Below are 15,162 nucleotides of genomic sequence, written 5' to 3' on the forward strand. Positions count from 1 at the left end.
CAGGCCCCACGACCGGACCCCCCCCCCCCAAAAAAAAAAAAAAGAAATGTACTCATTATCTTGCCCATGTAATTGTAACCCCTTTGTACAGTATTTTCACAATAAAAAAAAATTAAAATTAAAAAAAAAGCAAGCCTATGCAGGAAAGTCTGTGAGACTCCAATTTGCCACCAGAAAGCCAGAAGTGGGGCCGTGGCTCATGTGGTAGATTGCTAGCCTTGAGCAAAAAAGCTCAGGAGTCATCAAACCCTGAGTTCTGAGTTCAACCCCTGGATGATGCAGAGAAAGAAAGCAAGAGAGAAAATATCCCATATAATCTATGTGAAACTCAAAACTAGCATGTGATAATAGAAACCAGAATAGTTGTTGTCTGTAGGGCAAAGGAATATGAACAATTTTGTGTGTATGTGTCTATGCGCGCATGTCTACATGCACACATGTGAACTGGTATTAGGGCTTGAATTCAGGGCCTGAGTGCTATCCTTTAGCTTTTATGAGCCTTTTTTTTTTTTGTCGGTCGTGAGGCCTGAACTCTGGGCCTGGGCTGTCCCTCACCTATCTCAAGGCTAGTACTCTACCACTTGAGCCACAGCACCACTTCTGGCTTTTTCTGCTTATGTGGTGCTGAGGAATTGAGCCCAGGGCCTCATGCATGCAAGGCAAGCACTCTACCACTGAGCCACCTTCCCAGCCCTATGAGCCAGTTTTTGTTTTTGTTTTTGTCAGTTGTTAGACTTGAATTCAGGGCCTGGGCACTGTCCCTGAGCACTTTCTCTCAAGGATAGTGGTCTACCACTTTGAGCCACAGTGCCACTTACTGTATAGTTGTTGTGGTTAATTGGAGATAAGAATCTCAAGGACTTTTCTCTTTCCTGCCCAGGCTGGCTTTGAACCAGGACACTCAGATCTCAGCCTTTTTTTTTTTTTTTTGCCAGTCCTGGGGCTTGAACTCTGGGCCTGGGTACTGTCCTTGAGCTTCTTTTGCTCAAGGATAGCACTCTAGCCCTCTACAGCTTGGGCCATAGCACTACTTCTAGCTTTTTTTCAGAATACTTTATTGGAGATAAGAATATCTCAGATTTTCCTGCTTAGGCTGGCTTTGAACTGTATCCTCAGATCTCAGCCTCCTGAGTAGCCCTGAGTAGCTAGGATAGATCTCAGCCTCTTAAGAGTAGCTAATATAGGTTGGCTCATGCCAGGCATGAGCCAAGATTTTTTTTTGGGGGGGTCCGGTCGTGGGGCCTGAACTCTGGGCCTGGGCACTGTCCCTCAGCTCTTCAGCTCAAGGCTAGCGCTCTACCACTTGAGCCACAGTGCCACTTCCGGCTTTTTTCTTTTTGCTTCTGTGGTGCTGAGGAATCGAACCCAGGGCCTCATGCATGCAAGGCAAGTGCTCTACCACTGAGCCACCTTCCCAGCCCCATGAGCCAAGATTTTGAGGTAATAAAAATATTTTTATTTTACTAGCAGCCTGACTCCAATGACTCAAAACAGTAGTGCTTGCCTAGCAAACTCAAGGCTCTGAATTCAAACCCCAAGCAAAACACACACACACACACACACACACACACACACACACACACACACACACACACACACACACACACACACACACACACACAGAGAGTCAAGTATTTTAACCTGGGTGGTGGTAAAGTGTAAGTGCATTCACAATTAAGATCTATGCGTTCTTCATTAGCAAGTTATACATCAACAAAATACAAGTATCACACAGCAATACCGTAAAATTTTGAAGAGGGAGCAATATCAGTAAATGGCATTAAATTATTCCTGTACTTTTCACAAGGAGAGTAAAAATCAGATTAGCTTACTGGGCATGGCATGTCATTCATATAATTCTAGGACTAGGAAGCCTGACTCAATAATGAGATCCTGTCTCAAATAAAATTATTAAGAGAAGGATGTATATCGTTATTTTTAGAGTAACAACTAAAAGAGAAAGACTACAGTAACTTTCAGTTAACAGAAACAGGGTGGAGGGGCTGGGAAGGTGGCTCAGTGGTAGAGTGCTTGCCTTGCATGCATGAGGCCCTGAGTTCGATTCCTCAGCACCACATAAGCAAAAAGCCGGAAGTGGCGCTGTGGCTCAAGTAGTAGAGCGCTAGCCTTGAGCTGAAGAGCTGAGGGACAGCGTCCAGGCCCAGAGTTCAGGCCCCACAACCGACCAAAAAAAAAAACAAAAAAAAAAAACAGGGTGGAATAATAAATATTAATCAGTGCAAAAGAGGACAAGAAGGAGGAAGAAAAGGGAAAGTAATGTGATGCATTTAAATGCAGATACAAGCCAGGATGCCAGGTGGGTGGCTCACGCCTGTGATCCTAGCTACTCAGGAGGCTGAGACCTGAGGACCACGGTTCAAAGCCAGCCTGGGCATGGAAGTTTGTGAGACTTATCTCCAATTAACCACCAAAAAACTGGAAGTGGTCCTGTGGCTCAAAGTGGCAGAGTACTAGCTTTGAGTGAAAAAATTCAGGGACAGCATAGCCTAGGCCTTTGAGTTCAAGCCCCACAGTGGCCAAAATAATAACAATAATAACAACAATAATAATAATACAAAGTAAATGCAGATAGAATCTATCCCAGTTTATTATTTTATCAACATTTAGCTGTTGAAGGTATCAGAGGGAAGAAGATTCTCTCTTTCCCTCTCTCTCTCCTCTCCTCCTCTCCCTTTCCCTCTCCTTCTTCCCACCCCCTCCCTCCCCCCCACTTTGGTGCCAATTCGGCTTTCTCCCTTCAATGCTGGCGTTCTACCACTTGAGCCCCACCTCCAGTCTGGCATTTTTGCTGGTTAGAGATGGAGTCTCATAGATTTGTCTGCGTAGGTTGTCTTCAAACTTTAACCCAAGGGCTGGGAAGGTGGCTCAGTGGTAGAGTGCTTGCCTTGCATACATGAGGCCCTGGGTTCAATTCCTCAGCACCACATAAGCAAAAAGAAAAAAGCCGGAAGTGGCACTGTGGCTCAAATGGTTGAGTGCTAGCCTTGAGCTGAAGAGCTGAGGGACAGGGCTCAGGCCCAGAGTTCAGGCCCACGACTGGACCCAAGAAAAAAACAAAAAACAAAAACAAACTTTAACCCAAAACTCTCAGTTTCCAGAGTAAATGGGATTACAGGCTGGAGCCAGCTTTGCTTGGGTTTCCTGAGTCCCAAATTTGCCTTTTAGTTTCTCACCACTCAGTGTCGTCGTCTTCTTCTTCTTTCTTCTTCTTCTTCTTCTTTCTTCTTCTTCTTCTTCTTCTTCTTCTTCTTCTTCTTCTTCTTCTTCTTCTTCTTCTTCTTCTTCTTCTTCTTCTTCTTCTTCTTCTTCTTCTTCTTCCTTCTTCTTCTTCTTCTTCTTCTTCTTCTTCTTCTTCTTCTTCTTCTTCTTCTTCCTCTTCCTCTTCTTCCTCTTCTTCTTCTTTCTTCTTCTCCTCCTCCTCCTCCTCCTCCCTCGTCCTCCTCCTCCTCTTCTCCTTCCTCCTCCTCTCCTTCCTCCTCCTCTCCCCCCCCTCCTTTTCTGTATTGGGGTTTGAGCTGAAGGTTTGGAGTTTACTAGGAAGGTGTTCTACTGCTGGAGCCATGCCTCCATCCCACGATTGCTTACATTAGTTATGCGAGGGAGAGTTTCACAGGACTTTCCTCACATGTATGCAATGCATCGGCTTCAAACTCACCCCCTCCATCTCCCTTACTTCTTTCCCCTCTTCTGCCACATTCTTACCCGCTCCATTCCCGCTGGTACCCTCAATAGTGCTTCTATTACTTTCCTGTAACTCATTTTTTAGTATGCATTAATTTCACCGAGGGGGCTCACCATGGCATTTCAGATGTAATTATATTACATTTTAATCCGAAAAAAATACTGCTTTCTATTTACCTGCTCCCAACTCTATTTATCATCAACTCTCACTGAAATTCCTTATTCCATCTTCATGTATTTCTGAATTATTGACCATCCATTCTTTTTCCCTCTTTTTTTTTCTTCTCCCTCTCATCTCTCTAAACAGTTCAGTAGCTAGTCATATTCTACTTACATATCCACGCATTAACACGTTTACGCGTATGTACGTACCAAGGCTGCAGTTCAGAAGGGTGGAAAGAAAATTAGTATTCACTGGAGAAGTGTAAATTGTTCACATTTAATCTGAAAATGGGAAAGCAAAAAGATTCATGCTAGCAGAGGATGGTTTCGATCCATCGACCTCTGGGTTATGGGCCCAGCACGCTCCCGCTGCGCCACTCTGCTACCCAAGCACCTTCTCTTCTGTGATCCCTATAGAAGGTTCTCAACACGGTGGTGGTTCTGACCTTATAACCAAGCGCCATCTAGTAACTTGTCGAACAATTTACGTCATTACGGTTAAACCCGCTGCCCTGCTGTTATTGGCCGGTTCCTGACACAGTAGGCGTTTTTATTGGCTCAAGGTGGGAGCCAATCGCGCCGGGTTTTGTTGGGACACGCCGGCAAGTCGCCTCTCCAGTAGTCTGGTCCTGCTAAGAAAGAGGCGGTTGGTACGGTCTCCATTGTTCAGGAGTGAGGGCGCCATGAGGTAAGTGGACTGAGGTGCGCCGGAGGCGTCTCCAAAAATGGAAAGGAATCGTAAGGCCGAGGACTGAGGATCTAGCGGCTGGCCCCAAACCTGGAAACTTCTGGCCTGTAGTTGGGAGGCCGGCGCTGGCGGGGCACCGGCCTGGGACGGGTTGGGGCCCAGCCGTGAGGAGGCGGGGCGGGTTCGACTCCTGGGTCTGCGGAGTTGGGATGAGGGGGCATCCTGAGGAGCACCCTTTGAGACTGAGAAGGCCAGAACATGGCGCATTCTTCCCGTGCTTGATGTTGGCGAGATTAAAAAAAAAAAAGTTACACCGCGTTAGTGTATAAATGGGAAGGAAGTTCCTTAGTCTCTGAGCGGTAGGATTGGTGTGCTCAGGGGTATCGGTTACTTCTTGGGTGGCCTCTCTCTGAACCCAGTCGTTACTTGGTGAGTTTGCGAATAAATCCTGAATTAGGATGTCCTGGGAGAGGATCTGGCATAGCTTGGAGTGGGAGATCTGAGCAGTGGCGTCCCCTCTCCAGTTGAGAAGTTAAGAGTGATGATGGTTAGCCAACTTGAAATGTTATGGCAGGTGTGTTGGGATTACTTTCCTCAGGTGAAAATAAAATCTTTGCGTTTCTAGGGGTGACAGAGGCCGGGGTCGTGGCGGGCGCTTTGGTTCCCGAGGAGGCCCAGGAGGCGGGTGAGTGCTTCTCTTTCTCTCTCTCTGTCTCTGTCTCTCTCTCTGTCTCTGTCTCTCTCTCTCTCTCTGTCTCTCTCTCTCTCTCCTCCCCCCTTTCCTTTCCTTTCTTTGCATCTCTCTCTCTCTCTCTTCTCCCCCCCCCCCTTTCCTTTCCTTTCTTTGCATCTTGTATTGGTTAGTTTCAGTCTGAGAACATTTGGAGTGGCCTATGTTACTTGACTTTGTGAAATCCAAGTATGATTTAGAAACATTTATCAGCTAAATGTCTCCTGCTAAATTAGACTCCACTTTGCTATGAAAATAGAATAGTACTTTATTCTGAAGACAGATATGTTTCCAAAGTTGCTGGTGCATTGTATACAGCTCACTTGATGTCTGGTGAATAATTTTGACTTTTTTATATTTTAGGTTCAGGCCCTTTGTGCCACATATCCCATTTGATTTCTATTTGGTGAGTACCTTGGGTTAGTATGGATGAATTCACTGGCCACTGTTTATCTAGTGATGTAGAAATGGAGCCCAGACCGCTTTATCAAGTGAGAGGGTAGTTGGAGTTGGAAAAGGGCTTTGTGAATGGAATTAGGGTTTAAATTTTTTTTTGTTGTCTAGTTTTGGTGCTGAGGATTACATGAGTGCTTTGAGCATGCTAAGCAAGTGCTCTACCACTAAGGTACACTTCCAGCTCCTAATTCTAATTTTATCTTTAACATATATTGTATACACATTGGGGTTCAGTGAATACACACACACACACACACACACACACACACATATACACATACATGTATTCATCTGATCAAATTCAAGCTTTCTTTGTCCATCCACTTTCCAAAGAGTTATTGTGAATGAACTGTGTTGCGTTATATGTGAAAATAATGTAGGCAGGGTAGAGGACATAATTCCTTGGCTACATGATTTGTAATCTTTGTTCTGGACAATTAGTTGTATCTCTGCCTACCTTTTCATGTAAAGGTAATGAGAACTTTAATTATGATTCTTCTTGTAGCTTGTATCCTTGTTGAACAGTGTGTGTGTGTGTGTGTGTGTGTGTGTGTGTGTGTGTGTGTGTCTTGAACTCTGGGCCTGGGTGCTGTCACTCAGCTCTTCAGCTCAAGTCTAGTGCTCTACCATTGTAGCTTGTATCCTTGTTGAACAGTGTGTGTGTGTGTGTGTGTGTGTGTGTGTGTGTGTGTGTGTGTGTGTGTGTGTGTGTGTGTGTGTGTGTGTGTGTGTGTGTGTGTGTGTGTGTGTGTGTGTGTGTGTGTGTGTCTTGAACTCTGGGCCTGGGTGCTGTCACTCAGCTCTTCAGCTCAAGTCTAGTGCTCTACCACTTGAGCCACAGCACCAAGTCTGGTTTTCAGAGTGGTTTATTGGAGATAAGAGTCTTATAGACTTTACTGCCTGAGCTTGCTTTGAACCATTATCCTCAGATCTCAGCCTCCTGAGTAGCTAGGATTACAGGTGTGAGCCACTGGTGCCTAGCTACTGTAGAGTTTTCTGTTTTAAATTTTCTTGAATTGTAGCAGGAAAAAAAAAATCTGTATATTATTTTGGTAAATAGTATTTCTTATTTAGTGTGAAATGGCCTTTCCTCGGGTGAAGCCAGCACCTGATGAAACTTCCTTCAGTGAAGCCTTGCTGAAGAGGAATCAGGACCTTGCTCCCAATTCTGCTGAACAGGTATCTTCTTTTAGCTTCTGTCTGAGATTATGCTAAGAAAGTTTCTGGGGTTTTTTGTTTGTTTTGATGCTGGTCCTGGGGCTTGAGCTTGGGGCCTGGGTACTGTCTCTGAGCTTTTTGCTCAAGGCTAGAGCTCTACCACTTGAGCAAGCTCCAGTTCTGGCTGTTGTGGTGGAATAAGAGTCTTAGGGACTTTTCCTGCCCAGGCTGGCTTCCAAAAATGATCCTCAGATTTCACTCTCCTGAGTAACTAGGATTACAGGCATGAACCACTGGCATCAGGCTAGTTTTTAAAAGTTTTTGGTGGTACTGATGTGAACTCAGGGTCTTGAGCCTACTAGTTAGTTGGTATATCAGTAAGAGATGCCTGAAAGTAAAATGTGAATATTAGTGAGGTTATTGATCTTTACTGAACTTCAGTGTTAGAGAGCTTGTCTAGAATGTCAGAGCCTTGGCTGTGATCCCCAGCAAGAATGGCAGATCTTAAACTCCACTGGGCATTTGTTTTCCTTCTTGTAGGTAGAGATAGAGATGGAGATGAATATATGAACAGATTATGCTTTTTTTTTTTTTTCTTTTTTGGTACCAGTCCGGGGCTTGAACTCAGGTATGGGTTCTGTCCTTGAGCTTTTTTGCTCAGGATTAGTGCTCTGTCACTTGATCCATAGCTCCATTTCTGTCTTTTTGGTGGTTAGTTGGAGATGAGTCTTATAGACTTTCCTGCCTAGGCTAGCTTCAACCCATGATCCTCAGATCTCAGCCCAAGTAGTAGGATTAAGGTATGAACCACTGGCACCTTGCTCATGAATTCATATTTTTGGAGGGGAATCTAGTAATGCTGTCAAATAGTTGTTTTCTTCTGATATATTCAAGACCAGCAGTGTTGAACTGTTATCAAAGCCCTAAATTAGTATAAAAAAGGATTAGGGGAAAATATACTCTAGAGAAGTTGCATTTAATTATTATTATTTTTGTTGATTGTGGGGCTAGAACTTGGCTTGGGTGCTATCCCTCAACTCTTCAGTGCAAGGTGGGCGCCCTACCACTTGAGCCACAGGGCCACTTCTGATTTTCTAGTGGTTTATTGGAGATGAGTCTAACGGAAGGGGACTTTCCTTCCTAGGCTGGCTTTGAACTGTGATCCTCAGATCTCAGCCTCCTGAATAGCTAGGATTACAGGCTTGCATTTAATTTTTTAATCTTTGCTTCATGTTTTTTTTCAGGCCTCTATCCTTTCTCTGGTGACAAAAATAAACAATGTGATCGACAATCTAATTGTAGCTCCAGGGACATTTGAAGTGGTGAGTTTTTTTGATGATACAGTACTAAGAAAGGGCATCCTTGGTAATTTGGAAGCTTTCTTGGCCTCTGTTAACTTTTCAGTTATCTTTTATTGGAATCCAAGTCCAAAAGTACAGTGAGATTCTGAACAAAATCTTTATCACTGTTAGAATAGGCTTTTGATTGTTTCATTGTTGCTACTTCCAAATCTGAGTAATTAAAAGCAGTGTTGATAAGAGTTCTGAGAAAAATAACACACTTTTGTTCTTCTAATTCTTTTCCCGAAATGAATCCTGTTTCCAACAGCAAATTGAAGAAGTCCGACAGGTAGGATCATACAAAAAGGGAACAATGACTACAGGACACAATGTGGCTGACTTAGTGGTAATACTGAAGATTCTGCCAACGTGTGAGTTTTCCTTCCTGTGTCTTTTCTTTTTTTCTCTCTTTCCCCCACCCCCTCCCAGGGCTATGTGCATGTTAGGCAGGCACTCTACCATTCCCCAGCCCATCTTTCTGACCAGTAAATGGGACACAAGTGGGTTTGAGGTCTAAGAAACTTATATAGCCCAGACTTTTGTGAAAAGGTATGTTTGAAAGACAATGTGTTGAGGTGATAAGGAACAAAAACTCTGTAATGTATACTTTAAAGAATGTATAGCCTAAGGTACTGTAGTGGGATTGTGTTTCTCAACTGGAGGTGATTTTGCTCCCCATAGGATACTTGGCAGTGTTGAGACATCTTTGGTTGTCTTAACTAGGGGGTGCTACTGGCATGAAAAGGCCATAGAAGCTGTGCGCCGGTGGCTCATAACCTGTAAACTTAGCTACTTAGGAAGCTGAGATCTAAGGGTCACAGTTCCAAGCCAGCCTGGGCAGAAAAGTCCCTGTGAGACTCTTATCTCCAATCTCCAATTAACCACTCATGCAAACTGGAAGTGGCACTCTAGCTCAAAGTGGTAGAGTGCTAGCAAAAGAGCTCAGGGACAGTATCCAGGCCCTGAGTTCAAGGCCCAAAACTCCCCCCCCCCAAAAAAAAAAAAAGTGATAGAAGTCAAGGGATAGGTTGGTATTGGTGGCTCATACCTGTAACGCTAGCTGAGGGAGGCTGAGATCTAAGAATCCTAGATTGAAGCCTAGGCAGGAAAGTTCATGAGACTTTATCTCTAATTTACCACCAAAAAGCTAGAAATGGAGCTGTGGCTCAAGTGGTAGATTGTTAGCCTTGAGCAAAAAAGTTGAGACAGCATCCAGTTTCAAACACCATCAGAGATATTGCTAAATATCCTATAGTATACAAGATACCTCTCATCTCTAAAGAATTATCCAGCCCCCAATTCACGCTACTGACTGGAAATGTCAGGGTCTGGGTGTATAGATCAAATGGTAGAATTTGCCCTAGCATATGCAAAGACCTTGAATTCAATCCTACTACTGCAAAAAAGAGAAAAAGAGACATGAGGTTGTCAGTCTCTTGAACCTCTGACCAGGATTTATCTTCTCCTTATAATTTATTCTATTACATGCCTTTACTTCAGAAATGAGCATTTAGTTTAGAGATACACAGAAGTCTCTTCATAAATGGATTGTTATAACCTTCACTGTGTTCTCCATCTAGTGGAAGCTGTTGCTGCCCTGGGAAATAAAGTTGTGGAAAGCCTACGAGCACAAGATCCTTCTGAAGGTTTGTGTTAACTGTTCATTTGATCAGTGGAAGCTGGGTTGTATCATCGTGTACTTTGAACAAAGTCTAGTCAGGCTAGATTGAAGGGTAAATGCAGTTTTTTTGTAGAGGCTTCAAGTGGTCAAAATTGGCTTGGTTTCCTTTTTGTTGTTGTTGTTGGTTGTAGGTCTTGAACTCAGGGCCTGGGTGCTATCTCTGAGCTCTTGTGCTCAAAGCTAGTGTTCTACCACTTTGAGGCTCAGCCTTACTTCTGGTGGTTAATTGGAGATAAATTGTCTCATGGACTTACCTGCCTGGGTAAGCTTCAAACTGCTATCCTCAGATCTCAACCTCCTGAGTAGATAGGATTATAGATTTGAACCACCAGCACCTAGCAACTTAGTTTCCTTTGTAAAGTTTTGTATTCTATTAAATGCTTATTGAAGTTCTTATATTTCTGGGGATCAAACCCAGGGCCTCACATGTGCTGGGCAAGTATTTAACATTTAGCTATATTACCAGTTCTCATTTTTTGAAAGCTCAACATAAAAGAATATCAACACCTGCTTGTAAAATAGGTATAATGGGGCAGGAGGAACATTAGCTATTTATATAGTGAGACTTTCCTTCAGGAAAAAGAATGTTTTTCTCTACCCCCACTCTGGAGTAAAACTGGTGATTTAATGAAAATGTGAGGTAAAAGTTGGATATTTTCTTCTTTCAGTTTTGACCATGCTGACCAATGAAACTGGCTTTGAAATCAGTTCTTCTGATGCCACGGTGAAAATTCTCATAACAACAGTGCCACCCAATCTCCGAAAACTGGACCCAGAGCTCCATTGTGAGTCTTTTTTCCACTGCTCACAAGAGGGAAATTTAAAACATAGTACTTTTCCTGTTACATTTACTTTAGCTGTTTTGCTGTTCCACATGAAACTTTTTGGAAATTTAAATATTTTAAATTTGCCCTTAACTTGCTCATTCCCTGTAATTTAGAAGATTTACAAGTTTCCTAGTGAAATTTTCTTTTCTTTTTTGTGCCAGTACTGGGCTTGAACTTGAGGCTTTGTATTCTTGCTTGGATTCTTCACTCTGTTCTACCACTTGAGTCATGCCTCCAGTATGGCATTTTGGCAGTTAATTGGAGATGTCTTCTGGATTGCTCGGGCTGGCTTTGAACCTCAGTCCTCAGATCTCAGCCTCCTGAGTAGTTAGGATTACAGGTGTGAGCCACTAGCGCCCAGCCCTGAAATTTTCAAAGATAGAATGGCCAAGAAACTGGTGGACTGCAGAAATATTTAAAGGGGATGTTGTAGGCTTTTGGAAAAGATAATGGATCTTGCATGCTTCTATATTTGTTTGGAGGAGAAGTAGCAAATTTTGGACAACTTTTAGATGGTTTAAAGAATTGCTCTTAGCCTACCTTCTTTCCAAGTTTTTGGACTGTGGCATTAAATTGCTTTCTTAATAGGAATGTTTTATTTTGGCCTGTCATACTTGTCTTCTAGTGGATATCAAGGTGTTGCAGAGTGCCTTAGCAGCCATCAGACATGCCCGCTGGTTTGAGGAAAATGCTTCTCAGTCCACGTGAGTCTCTCCCTGATCACTGGTATGAAGAAAACCTTTCTGAGCCTTGGCGCTGGTGGCTCATGCCTGCAATCCTAGCTACTTAGGAGGCTGAGACCTAGAGGATCAAGGTTCGAAGTCAGCCTGACCAGAAGTCTGAGACTCCATCTCCAATTAACTAGCAAAATGCTGGACTAGAGGCGTGGCTCAAGTAGTATAACAACAGCTATGTGTGAAAAGCTGAGCAAGAACATGTGGCCCTTAGTTCAAGCCCTCGTATACTGGCACCAAAAAAAAGAAAAAGAAAAGGAAAGAAAAAGGAAACCTCCTTGAATGGGTTTGGTAGTACATGCCTGTAATTCTAGCACTGTAGAGATGGAAGCTGAAGGATGTCATAGAGACTATCCTGGGCTACATAGTGAGTTCCAGGATACACAAGACCCTGTGTCAAAGAACAAAAAAAAAAGATAACCTTTGTAACTGAAGTGAATTGCAGGATGCACCCATACTCCACTGAAAGAACTGTTTTGGCTGTGATTCACATTAAGATTGAAAGAGGATGTGTAATTGTGTAAATAGTTTCAACTCTGGCTCAATGTGGAAATACATGATATTCTTTTTATTTTTTGTGTCTCTCCTTTATTCAGAGTTAAAGTTCTCATCAGACTGCTAAAGGACTTAAGGATTCGTTTTCCTGGTTTTGAGCCCCTCACACCCTGGATTCTTGACCTACTTGTAAGTAAAGAGCAATTGGATTTCCTCTCAGCCTATTGACAGTAATTACTCTGAAACCTACCTCAAGATGGAGAAGCTTAATAGCAATTCTGACATGCATTGGTGATAACATATCTATAATCCTAACACTCTGATGTAGGGGCATTTCAAGTAAGAGGCTGGACTGGGCTGTACAGGGAGACCCTGTGTCAAAAAAACCAGTAAAAAAAAGAAACATAGAGCTGGGTGCTGGTGGCCCAAGCTGGTGGCCCTGTTTCCTCAGGAGGCTTGGCTGTGTTCTGAGGATCATTCTTTGAAGTCAGCTGTGGCAGCAAAGGCTGAGACTTTTTTTTTGCCAGTCTTGGGGCTTGAACTTAAGAGCTTGGGCACTGTCCCTGAGCTTCTTTTGCTTAAGGCTAGCCACAGTGCCACTTCTGACTTTTTCTGTGTATGTGGTACTATGGGGTCAAACCCAGGGCTTCATGCATGCTAAGCAAGCACTCTTACCACTAAGCCATGGAATAAGACTCTTAATCTTCAATTAACCAGCAGAAAACTGGAAGTAGAGCAGTGGCTCAAGTGGTAGAGCACCGGCCTTGAGTGGAAAAGCCTAGACAGTGTCTAGGACCTGAGTTTAAGCTCCTGCCCCATTACCAACAGAAAAAAGAACTTTGAAGCTGTTGCGTAGTAGTGCACATCTGTAGTCTTAGCACTTGCGAGGCAAAAAGGCTTGATTTTTATTTTTTTTGTGCCTGCCTGAGGCTTGAACTCAGGGCGTGGATGCTATACTTGAGCTTTTGTGCTCAAGACTAGCCCTTTATCACTTGAACCATAGTCCACTCCTGGCTTTTTTGGAAATTTCCTGTCTAGGCTAGCATCAAACTGCTGTCCTCAGATCTCAGCCTTCTGGGTGACATAAACCAGCACCCAGGAGCTTAACAATTTTGAGGCCAACCTGTAGTACACAGAGTAAGGCTCTGAATCAGAAAAAGAATATACAACAAACCCTAATTCAAGGCCAGCCTACGCTATATAGCAAGACTCTGTCTCAACTCCCTCCTCCCCAAGACAAAAGGCAATTTGGTAGATAACCCAAAAAAAATTCAAAGTTATTACTTCAGTAGGAGTTTGTTATATGAATAATTGAGTGGTAGTACCTATTAATTTCACTGCTATAACTTTTTTACTGTGATGATAGATGACTGAGCAGCCATTTCAGGATTCCTGGAGAATTGTGGAAATTTTGGCTAGACTTTAATGGCTAATTTTCCTTAATGATTGTATGGTTTGTTTGAAGATACAATTGCCATTTTGGTTGTATACCTACCAGACTTAATTCTTTTCCAGGGGCACTATGCTGTGATGAATAACCCCACCAGGCAGCCTTTGGCCCTAAATGTGGCATACAGGTACAGCCAGTTTCTTCAGATTTGGATTATAAGCTGTTTTGTGCACTTTGTAAGTGCCTTTCTGTGTTTCAGGCGTTGCTTGCAGATTCTGGCTGCAGGACTGTTCCTGCCAGGTTCAGTGGGTATCACTGACCCCTGTGAGAGTGGCAACTTCAGAGTGCACACAGTCATGACCCTGGAACAGCAGGTATTATGACAGCTATGAAATGGTGCATTCTGCCCCACTTTCAAATACTCTTGGTCTTAAAAGGTTCAGAATCTTGGAATTCTGAAGTACTTAAGGACCTGGGATTGAAAGTAGTCTGTTTTCACACTTTTGTTAAACAAATAAAACTTTGATCCTCTTTGCCAAGTTACCATCATTTTGCTCTTCTTTAGGACATGGTCTGCTATACAGCTCAGACTCTCGTTCGAATCCTCTCACATGGTGGTTTTAGGAAGATCCTTGGCCAGGAGGGTGATGCCAGCTGTGAGTGCTTCTTGTGGGGTAGATTAGGGGTTTCTTAGGGGGTACTCTGGTTTACAGACAGCTCTTTACTCCTCAAACGTCTTAGGATTTCTACTCTGTATGTCATACTTGTTTGTTGGGCTGTTTTGTCTGATACTACCTTCTTTCACCTCCTAGATCTTGCTTCTGAAATCTCTACTTGGGATGGAGTGATAGTGACACCTTCAGAAAAGGCTTATGAGAAGCCACCAGAGAAGAAGGAAGGTGAGGAAGAGGAGGAAAATACAGAAGAACCACCTCAAGGGGAGGAAGAGGAAAGCATGGAGACTCAGGAGTGACCTTCCCTTCACACTCTTCTAATTCAAGAAGACTGGAGCCTAACTTACCTGCTACTGGGTTTTATGTGGTGGCTTTTCTATGGGATAGGGAGATGGCATGAAGGAAAATAAACTGTACAGAAAGATAGGTCATTCCTTTGTTTTGATACTGGCTTAGCAGCCAGAAATCTCCCATTTATGACCCATGCCACTCATCATAATAAAGCAGGTTACCAACATTTCTTACTGCTCTAGAATCCTAATTCCCCCCAAACCTCTCAACTAGTACTTTGTTGTTGAAATGTTGTGAACTGTTAAGTGGAATTTTTTTCTAAGAAAAACGATTAAAGTACTTCCTAGTAGGGCTTCTGGTCTGTGATGACTTTTTTTCTTTTTCTTTCTATAGTCTTTGAGAATTATACTTAGTCATTTACTATTTACATTAAGAACACAATCTCAAGCTAGCTGAATTAAATATAGACTTCTGCCTTAAGGGATTTGGGAGACCCTTTAATTACTGGTAGTTCTTCAATGTTTATAGAAGTAAGGCTGAGAGATGCATCAATACGGAAAGCTAGGAAGTACGTAGCAGGTCACATTTTCCTATGGAAACTGAGTATTTGTTTACTATGAACTTTTACTCATTTCTGATAATGCTACAAAAGAGATTCCCTTCAGTTGCCAACAAACATTTACAGCTTGTACAATGACTAGGCCAAAAGCTTAGTATTCTTTTTTTTTTTTTTTTTTTTTGGGTCCGGTCGTGGGGCCTGAACTCTGGGCCTGGGCACTGTCCCTCAGCTCTTCAGCTGTACCACTTGAGCCACAACGCCACTTCCAGCTTTTT

At 43.1% G+C, this 15,162-nt stretch overlaps 1 protein-coding gene and 1 non-coding gene across 2 annotated transcripts; one reads left to right on the forward strand and one right to left on the reverse strand.

Moving 5' to 3' along the window:
* Positions 1 to 4,176: 4,176 nt before the first annotated feature.
* Trnam-cau (transfer RNA methionine (anticodon CAU)) lies at positions 4,177 to 4,248 on the reverse strand. The gene has a single exon. It is a non-coding gene; the product is annotated as a tRNA-Met (tRNA).
* A 205-nt stretch (positions 4,249 to 4,453) lies between these two features.
* LOC138809122 (interleukin enhancer-binding factor 2) lies at positions 4,454 to 14,430 on the forward strand. The gene is made up of 14 exons (XM_069995544.1): positions 4,454 to 4,552; positions 5,178 to 5,237; positions 5,646 to 5,688; positions 6,813 to 6,917; positions 8,141 to 8,218; positions 8,505 to 8,607; positions 9,817 to 9,882; positions 10,586 to 10,702; positions 11,370 to 11,448; positions 12,075 to 12,162; positions 13,489 to 13,550; positions 13,623 to 13,737; positions 13,929 to 14,019; positions 14,176 to 14,430. The coding sequence occupies exons 1-14, from the start codon at positions 4,548 to 4,550 to the stop codon at positions 14,334 to 14,336; spliced, it is 1,173 nt and encodes a 390-aa protein (XP_069851645.1). The 5' UTR covers positions 4,454 to 4,547; the 3' UTR covers positions 14,337 to 14,430.
* Positions 14,431 to 15,162: the final 732 nt, after the last annotated feature.

This window comes from Dipodomys merriami, unplaced genomic scaffold, assembly GCF_024711535.1.
Source record: "Dipodomys merriami isolate MVZ:Mamm:240054 unplaced genomic scaffold, mDipMer1.0.p SCAF_485, whole genome shotgun sequence".
NCBI lineage: Eukaryota > Metazoa > Chordata > Mammalia > Rodentia > Heteromyidae > Dipodomys > Dipodomys merriami.

Coding starts and splice junctions, on each gene's coding strand:
- LOC138809122 (XM_069995544.1), top strand. Junction 6,918..8,140: donor CTCCCAATTCTGCTGAACAG/GTATCTTCTTTT, acceptor GTTTTTTTTCAG/GCCTCTATCCTTTCTCTGGT. Junction 8,608..9,816: donor ACTGAAGATTCTGCCAACGT/GTGAGTTTTCCT, acceptor TTCTCCATCTAG/TGGAAGCTGTTGCTGCCCTG.